Source organism: Phodopus roborovskii, unplaced genomic scaffold, assembly GCF_943737965.1.
Source record: "Phodopus roborovskii unplaced genomic scaffold, PHOROB, whole genome shotgun sequence".
NCBI classification, from domain to species: domain Eukaryota; kingdom Metazoa; phylum Chordata; class Mammalia; order Rodentia; family Cricetidae; genus Phodopus; species Phodopus roborovskii.
Genome location: NW_026126549.1, coordinates 25,239,838 through 25,249,319, shown reverse-complemented (window position 1 = coordinate 25,249,319; position 9,482 = coordinate 25,239,838). Strand labels below are relative to the sequence as shown.

Sequence of the window (9,482 nt, the reverse complement as noted above, 5' to 3'; positions counted from 1 at the left end):
GGCAAATGAGGTTAGCACAACCGGAACCACACAACAGCTCAGCTGAAGCAAGAAGCAGGGAAAAGTGGGGAGGCCACACTTCCCCTTAGTCCACTAGGCTCCAGGCACCTTTAAATTACTCAGAGTGTTGTTTTTTTAAGACAGGATCTCTTTATGCACCCCTTGAATTCTCCCAAGTAGACCAGACTAACTTTGAACTCAGAGATTAGCCTGCCTCTGCCTGTCTAACACTGGGATTGAAGGTGTGCACCTACTCTCAAAATATAAACATGAAGCCAGCCACACAAACCCTTTGTCTACAATGATGTAACTGCCTACAAGATCTCTTAGGGTACAAAGCTTGTGGGTGTAACCAATAACTGATTTGACTCAATGTCCACTCCGCAAGATGCAACTCATATATGACACTGCTTGGGTGACCAAGAACCTCAGACTAGATAGCCCAGAGACCTAGGGTAAAACCAAATAATGATCTAAAAGAAAAAAATGGAATGATAAAAATGACTCCTAAAGATATTCTAAGCTGGGTGGTGGTGACGCATGCCTTTAATCCTAGCACTCAGCAGTGCCAGGAAAGGCTCCAAAACTACTCATAGAAACTCTTGTCTTTGAGGGGGAGGTGTAGTCTTCTATATTCATACATCAGTGCCTTGTTCAGTTATCAGAGGATCTTCCTCCTGCACAAGATAGGAACACATATGGAAACCCACAGCCTGACATTACAATGATCCAGAGATTTGGGGACACAATCCCTCCCCTCAGAGCTCAGGGAAAAATCCTCACACCTTCTACACAAGAAGGGACTCCTAGAAAGAAGTTCCCCCGGTTGGTGCAAATGTTTATTATAGGATGGACTGCATACCCAGGAAAGGGGTCAGAAAGACTAAGAGCCAGAGGGAATGGAGAGCACTAAGAAAAACAAAGTCCTCTAAATCAATATAAGCAAAGTGCATATGAACTGAGACACTGGCAGCATGCACAGGGCCTGCACTAGCTCCTCTGCATGTACAATATGACTTGAAGTTTAGTGTTTTTGTTTGTTTGTTTTATGGGATTCCTGAGTGTGCAAATGAGTGGGTCTCTGATTTATTTTTCCAAACAGGGTTTTTCCGTGTAACAGCCCTAACTGTCCTGCAACTAGCTCTGTAAGACCAAGCTAGCCTTGAACTCAGATCCATCTGCCTCTGCCTCCCAAGCACTGGGATGAAAGGTGTGCCACCACCATCCCTCAGGTCTGATTCTTGTGCCTTCTCTTAGGCTCTTTTCCTTCTATTGGTTTGTCCTGTCCAACTTCAACTTCCATGTGATAGTTTTATTTTTCCCCCCCTGGAAGGGGGGGGGTGCTGTTGTATTTTTTGTTTTTTGAGAAAGACATTTATGGAGAGGGAGAGGATCTGGAGGGACTTGGAAGAGGGGAAGGATATGATCAAAATATTTGAACTTGAAGATTGTTTTCAACAATAAAAATATAAATAATAAAACCATAGCTGAGCATAGAAGCTCACCACTTTGCTTGAGAGGTGAATGCCTGGGGCTTGTTAGCCACCTAGTTAAGATTCAGTGAGATTCTATCTCTTAAAATAAGGGAGCTGGCTCAGTGGGTAAATGTGCCGGTCACATACACCTCAAGGGAAGGAGTATCAACTCCTGACAGCAGTCTTCTGTGGACCAACAATATGGCTTAGCAGATAAAATTGACAGCTGCAACTAAGACAACATCAAGCTCCATATCCCTGGGATCCAAAGTGGAGAGAAAGGACTGATGCCAACAGATTGACCTCCACAAGCGAAGCATCACTCTCTCACACACACACAGATAAATGCAACTTTTTACAAGTTGCATTCTGGTTTCAACACAAGCACCACAGCATGTACACACCCACACACACACCCAATACTTTTTAAAAGGTGGACTAACTATTGACCTCTGACAACACACCTTCCCACACATACATGCAGTCAAACACACATACATACACCACACCAGATGTGGTGTGTTAAAATAGCTTGATAATAAACTTCCTAATTTACAGAAAACACACAGGAAGAGGTAATTTTTCAATAGCTGCTACAGTACCCAACTTTATTTAATAGTTCAGGCTACAGTATCAGTCATCAGAAACACACATATAAATATAGTCACAGACCATAAATACCCATTTGGTAAAATGTATACCTTTGGGCCAAGAAAAAAAAAAAAAACCTTCAAAGTAAACAATCTTAATGCCGAGGCCCACTAACTGAGGTAAGTTCTTCCAAAGTGACTTGCTATATGACACCCTTCACAGTCTCATAACAAAAATGAAAGTGATACATGTGTTCAAATGAAACAAAAATATTTCAATCATAAATAAGTAAAATAAATAGCATCCCTAGTAAAATTCAATCATGAGATTATTTCCCTTTTTGGAAATTTTGTTTTAGTTAACAGACGAATTAAATGTGTTTTACAGGGCTAAGTTCTAATACATGGACAGTGTGGGGAAAGATTAAACAGTTATTAGCATACCATAGCATTACTTCCAGTAGACATCACTTCCTTGTGGTCAGAGAAGGCAACCTCCTAGACTTGCTGTAGACCAGAACATCAGAACTCACTTCTAGTTTTGCTGTCTAAGACGGGGCAACCATTTTCTCACTCCCTACCCCCCCCCCCCAGCCATCTTATTACTATTTGTTGGCTTGGGCTTTTGTCAAAAGATAAATTCAACACCTTTGCATATACACTCTGTGGTAGTATACAGCTAGGGTTAGGGTGCTTCATTTCTTAGTTTTAAAGGAAACTCAATGCTGTTTTACAAAATAGGTGTCCTACCTTACAATACTAGGAAGATAAACAGAAATTCCTTCTCTTCTTGAGTCCTTACCATGCTTGTTATCTTTCACCTTTGTGAACCGTCAATTCAGAGAGTATAAGCATATCTCATGGTCATTTTCACTTACATTTCTCTGAATCATGTATGTATCTGTTGACTATGTGCCTTTCAGGGAAGGTCTATTCAAATTTCTTGCCTTTATTAACCAGGATTAATTTGCTATTGAGTATTTTGAGTTTCACATTTATAGCCCAGATTAAAAATCAAACTTTTAAAGCTGGGGTGGGTGGTATTGGTGGTGGCTTGGGAGGAGGTGGTGGTGATGGTGTCTCTGAGATCTCTGGGTAGTCTACAGAATGAGTTTTTAGGACAGCCAGGGCTACAGAGAAACCCTATCTCAAAAGACAAAACAAAAACAAAACAAAAAAACCTAGGAAACACTTGTGGCAGGGTATCTAAAATTTTAGGAACTTCTTATGAGTCTTTTACTAAGTTTTAATTATATCAACTTTTTAAATTTTGTTTTTGTCTCAGGTTATATAAGATCCTAACTCTTTATCACATAATATCCAATCTGCAAAAATTTTACTGCCACCAAGCACATTGCTATACTTCTGATTTTTTTTCAGTTACTTGGTAGTTTTCCATACTATTCAGTTAATGGTTATAGAAACAAAATTAAAAGTCATCTAAATAGACAGACATGGTGGTGCATGCCTTTAATAGCAGCACTGAGGAGACAGAGGCATGGGGATCTCTGTGAGTTAGAGGCTAGACTTATCTACAAGAGTTCCAGGATATCCACGATTGTTATACAGAGGAACTCTAGTCTCAAAAAAACAACTTAACAAAAAAAAAAAAAAAAAAAGAAAAGTCACCTAAACAGACACAATGTTTGTAGTGACCCATGAACTCAGCATTCACTATAACACTCTATGTCGACAAAAACGAAATGTTTTCTCTTAGAAGATTATGGATGAAACGAAATAGAACACATTGTTCTGGAGTTGCTGTCAAAAAGGGAAAAGTCACACTGAACAACTAACTATCCCCCACCCCATGTAATCATTTGCCATGCCCCTTTGCATGACTTCTGACCACAACCTTTCTCAGAAACACCACTCCAACTCTGAAAAGACAGATGTATTACTAGTCACTTCCCTATTACCGTGACCCCTCCAGCCTTCTTTTAAAATCAATGTGGCCTCACATTATCACATCTCAAAGAGAGCGATTTCTGGAAACTTTCCTGAAGAAATTCATTTTCATCTCATTCATCATCTGTGCTCAGGCAACCAAAAGAAAGTGAGTGTTTCTCATCTCTCTTCATCACACCACAGTCCATCCATCCTATAACAGACATTTGCACCAACTGGGGGAACTTCCTTTCTAGGAGTCCCTTCTTGAAGAAGCTTTTGAAGAACTCAGGTTACTAAACTGAAGAGCTTGGAAATAAAATTCAGAAGTTTCTGCCGCAAATTCTGTTTGTCTCCAATCCTCCGGAGTTGACGAACGCACTCATCTTCCACGTCTGAAAAAGAAGTCAAACATAAATGTGAACTTGGACAACAGTCCCCACTGTAAACCATCAAGAACTAGCACACCGTACATGACAAACCAAAGCTCTCACAAATTACTTCTTCAACTTTAGAGCACCCGACTTTCCAACATGCTGATATTCCATACATAGATCAGGTAAGAGTATAAACATTTGTTCCGGTTTTTTAAAAGCACTCTGGATAAGTTCAGTTCTCCAAATATAGGAATTACATGCATTAAATTTTTATCAGCTGTACCATTAGTCAGCCCTTTGCAGTCTCACATGATGGCATCCTTTTCTCATAAGGTTAGGCAGGGAACAAAAGCCAAATTCCAATCACTTGTGCTATTTCCAAGAAGACTTGATCTTCAGAGGACCATATCTCATAGCTCCTGCCTCACTCACAGCAGACAACTATAAACATATTCTTCAGGGACTCTCTTCTTCCCCCAGAAGACTCATAAGAGCACCGGGTGGTGGTGGCACATGCCTTTAATCCCAGCACTCGGGAGGTAGAGACAGGCAGATCTTTGTGAGTTCGAGGGCCAGCCTGGTCTACAGAGTGAGTTCCAGGTTGGGCTCTGAAGCAACACAAAGAAACCTGTCTTGGAAAACCAAAGGGGGGAAAAAAAGAAAAAGGCTCTCAAAAGCTCTCATGTAATTGAATCTCCAAGTAAACTTTTAAATAAATCCATATTGCTTGAATATATCTTCAATTTTCTTTCATAGTTTAGAGATCTTAGGAATTGTTTTGACCACTTTGACTAACTTTAAGGCAATGATAACAGTGAGCTTTAAAGCCCAGGCTATAAATTAAAATCTGATAACGTTTTCAAAAATGACTTTGGAAAGACCCTATGAAGGCTCAAAATAAATGTGAGCTATAACTGTGTGATAAAGAAAATATTTAAGCCTACATTTCAGCCAACAAGAGGCAAGTGACCCCTTCCTTAACCCATATTATGGCACTTGCCTAATTCTTGTAGATGTCTTTCTTTGTGGGCTTCAAGACTAAAGGTGGGGGGAAACAGACATTTCTTTTCAGGTCAATGGGTTATATTAGCACATAGCCCTTTAAAAACAATAAGGTGATCTGGGCGTTGGTGGTACAAGCCTTTAGTCCCAGCACTAGGGGAGGCAGAGGCAAGCAGATCTCTGAGTTTGAGGGCAGCCTGATCTACAGAGCTAGTTCCAAAACAATACAGAGAAACCCTGTCTCAAAAAACAAAACAACAAAAACCCAAAAACATTAGGGTTGTGGTGTGGGTCAGTTGGTAAAGTGCTGCCTAAATGGATGTAGTGACAGACAAGCTGTAATCCCAAGGGTAAAGACAGTAGAACTAGAAGCTCTAGAAGCTCAAGGTCAGCTTGTACTGAGACCCTGCCCTCCCCCCCCCAAAAAAAAATTACAATCCAGCATCCGATTTAGAAACATGAGCAAAAATCCCAGACATCCCAAAAAGTGGACAGAATTTCTCCCATCCATGGAAGCACCAGAGGAAGTTGACCTAATGTCACTCTAAGATACCACTTTCTCAGCATGCTAACTGGGCTGAGAAATAAAGGCTAACTGTAGGTGTCTGAAGAAATGCCAGTCCGTCCTAAGAGATTTCCAACCCTTAAGCAGCTGACTGCAGACCTGTTTGATGAGATTCACAAAAAGGCATGTGCTTGGTAGAAAAAACAGCCAAAGTGATTGGCCTGGCAACAAGGGAATGCACAACAGAATTCCTCCTCACCGGCTAACCCCATCCCTCTCTCCCCTAACTTCCCAGCAGGGACAGTTAAAATGTTAACTAAGGAGGAAGGCCTCCTGGGTGTCAGAACTCGGGTAGCCCTACAGGGTGTCTTTAAACCTTAAACAGCCCAAAATGGGAGAATTAGGCCAGAAGCAGTTTAAGAACTGCTTTTGTTAGTCCTAGGAGTAGGTGCATTCACGGTGTCAAGTCCTCTGAGCTGGACTCCCAGGGACTATGCCCTGCCTCCCTTTGCGGCATTGAAGGGGCTGTCAGTGACTGTCTAGGGTGGCCTAGGGTGGCCGCCTGCACGTTCCCTCCCTCCTCTGCCCACCCCCCCAAAGCTGTGGAGATGGACAACGTGCTCTAAAAGGGGCCTGTATAACAAGCAAGCTGCTGCTTCGAGAACTTTCTGATGATGTTCCCAGGGCACGCGCCAGGCAGGCTCGAGCTCCAACGGATTAAGCCTGACCTCCGTAGCCCCGCCGTAGCCTCGCCGTGCCCGGGCCGGTACCTGTTGGGACCCGCGTTGGGCTCGGGCTCCTCGTCGCGCTCTTTCGAGCCTTCTTGCCAGACATCTCCACCAGCACCGCAGTGATGTCGGGTTCACACCACTCAGAAGACAATTTGTCTCCAATCCTCCGGAGTTGAGCTACGAACTCAGGCGCTAGCTCTAAAAAGGAAGCAACCCCTAGAAATTAACACTGACTGCAATCCAACCGGTGACCCCCAAATTACCACACCCACCTAGCCAGCACCCTAGGATGCTACTTGGGGGAGCTTGTTTCCCAAGTGTGAGAAGGACTTAGAATTGTGTGCACCCACACACCAATCCTGACAGCTCAATTAAAAGTTACGAAAAACGTTTGCTTTAACCAACCCAGAGAGGTCTCCCTTTTATCTCATTTAACTTAAAATTGACTTGGGTATGGAAGCCAATTTCTAAAAACATGTGTCATAGATCTGCTTGTCTCTGAGTGTCATCGCTCAACTATGGCTTTCTTTAAAAACTTCTTGGTATTTTCCCATAAAATTTTACTATGAAGTCCACAGTCCCTAAAAGAATTTAAAACCAAACTAGTTTTCTTACAAGCCTACTCTGTACCAATCCACACCTATAGAAAAGAAACAGAAGAAATGTTAAATTCATGTCTTACTACCTTTCAGAATTTAGGTAGTCTAATAGCTGACTAATACTAGGAATAATTAGCTGAATATTATGAAAACAGTACAAGCAAAATTAATACGTCTACTTTTAAAAAATATTTCAAAGACCAATTCTGGTTGTTCTCATACCCCTCAAGACTATGACCAAAATTATGAATACAAATAAAAAAGCTGATCGACTTTGTAACCAAGATGCCTGCTGCTTCGGCTGGCAGTGAATGGGAACTTTCAGTACACAGTAAAACAAGCTCTTAAGCCGATTCTTGGATAAATTTCTGTAATGGCTGAGTGAAACTAGAGGCCCTAAGAGATTCCGTACTGCGCCATGTTTTATTGAGTTCCAGGGCCAAATATTTTTTTAAAAAAAATATTCAAACACTTTTTAAGACGCAGGCTTTAAAAATTCAGCATAAAAATTAAGTCACGATTTCTAGGAGCAATTAAATTAGTGCATTGTCAAAAGGTGGAGAGGCAGAAAGCAGCTCAAAGATCCCAGGGCCACAGATATGCTGGGCATTTGCTCTACTACTGCACTCAACCCGGTCCTACTACCTTGATTTGAAGGGGGAACCGATTCTTTTTTTTTTTTTTTTTTTTTTGCCGGTATCTATCTTTGTAACAAGTGTCCGGCCTTAAAAAATATACAGTCCAGGTTGATTCTCCTGCCTCAGCGTCCTGTGCGCTGGGGTTAGGGATAGGCACGCCCGGCAACGTATTTTATTGGAGTTACACATTCACTACTCGACCTCCATCCAGCCTCACTGCTGCTTTTTACATCTGTCCGGACAATGTCATGCTCATGTTGAACCTTCCAGAAACATGGTCAGAATACTCGACACCACACACACACACACACACACACACAGAGAGAGAGAGAGAGAGAGAGAGAGAGAGAGAGAGAGAGAGAGAGAGAGAGAGAGAGAGAGAGAGAAAGAGAAAGAGAAAGAGAGGAGAGAGAAAGCTCCTCCATCCAAGTCCTGGTTAACTACCTTCATGCTTGCAATATACCAATTCTGCATTGACCCTTGGCCTTATAAAACCATAGGAGAAACTGACTATACTTTGGTATGCTCCGCAAAGTTATTTCCAGACCACAGACTTGCAATCCCTTAGCATGTGACTGGCACCTTCGAATAAGATTAAAAAATGGGGTGGGGGAACCAAGTTGCATGAGTGCCCGGAGTGGGAGGAGTTGATGGATGGATGAGAGTGCAGGACCAAATTCTATTCTGGATTCCCCTGCCTTCCCAATCTGGACAGTTAAAAGGCTCAATATCAAAAGTCTCAAACCCACACCTCTTTGCGTTCAGGGTGTGAGAGCTGGGAGTCCGAAGTTTGAAAGCTACTTTACTTGGTGTTGGAGGTGGGGCAGTAGGGGTAGAGATGAAGGGGAGCTCTCAACGAAGGCCTAGGGAGAAAGACAGCCTGTCAGGGGAGCGCTAGGCCCAGAGGCCTCTCCCACCTCTACTTCCCGCTAAAACTATCTTCCAGTTCACGGCCTGAACATGTTTTTTTTTTTTTTTTTCCCTTCTTCTGGCTCCTAGATAAAGCAAATAGAGACCCACCCGACAGACAGAAAAGATCCTTTCTGGCCTAAAATGCACCTGCATCTCAATGACACGATGGGCTGAGCTTCTCCCGAGGCCTGCAGTGCTGGTAGAAGCCCTTGAAGAACTTTCTAGATGCGTCGAAGGCACGAGCCGGGGAGCCGATTTAGCCCGAACGTGCAGGCGCATACATTCTGGCTCGAGCCCCAAAGGGCTGAACCGTCCCGACCGTGACCTCGACCCTGACCTCCACTGCGTGTCTGCGGGCCGAACTGCTAAGAAGTACCTGCCCGCGCTGGGTTCGATGGCGCGTTCAGACGCGCCACGCTCTGGAGCATCTCCTAAGCGCCGCGGCGATCTCCGCTGCGCACGGGGAACCCGAGGTCCCCAACCTGAGCTCTGGGACTCCCACAGGACTCGGACTGCGCCAGATGGACCGAGGATGCCGCGGGCCAGACGCACCGAGCTTCTGTGGGGTAACCGCACGAGCAGAGGAATTTTCTGTTCTGGCGCCCCACGCCTGCTCTCTAGCCTTAAGGAGGGGAACTTCCCCGGTGACGTAATTTGACGTCGGCCCGCCCGTGTCCCCGCCCCTGCGAGCCGCCGCAGCGCGGGAGCGAAGTGGAGCAGGTCTCGAGTCGCCCTGGAGCGCAACCTGCCAGGACAAGCCGCAGAC

At 43.8% G+C, this 9,482-nt stretch overlaps 1 protein-coding gene across 1 annotated transcript; it reads right to left on the bottom strand.

The window, feature by feature from the left end:
• Nucleotides 1-2,618: 2,618 nt before the first annotated feature.
• On the bottom strand, nucleotides 2,619-9,271 carry Pmaip1 (phorbol-12-myristate-13-acetate-induced protein 1). The gene is made up of 3 exons (XM_051201012.1): nucleotides 9,093-9,271; nucleotides 6,607-6,765; nucleotides 2,619-4,347 (listed from the first exon to the last, which is right to left on the bottom strand). Exons 1-3 carry the CDS (start codon nucleotides 9,142-9,144, stop codon nucleotides 4,241-4,243), a joined length of 318 nt encoding a protein of 105 aa, XP_051056969.1. The 5' UTR covers nucleotides 9,145-9,271; the 3' UTR covers nucleotides 2,619-4,240.
• Between the last annotated feature and the right edge of the window lie 211 nt (nucleotides 9,272-9,482).

Excerpts from the sequence above, each read along its gene's own strand:
- Pmaip1 (XM_051201012.1), bottom strand. The coding sequence starts at position 9,144 with ATGCTCCAGAGCGTGGCGCGTCTGAACGCGCCATCGAACCCAGCGCGG. Across the intron at positions 6,766-9,092 it reads ATCGAACCCAGCGCGGGCAG|AGCTAGCGCCTGAGTTCGTA; the intron begins GTACTTCTTAGC and ends CTTCCTTTTTAG. Across the intron at positions 4,348-6,606 it reads CCCAACGCGGGTCCCAACAG|ACGTGGAAGATGAGTGCGTT; the intron begins GTACCGGCCCGG and ends CTTCTTTTTCAG.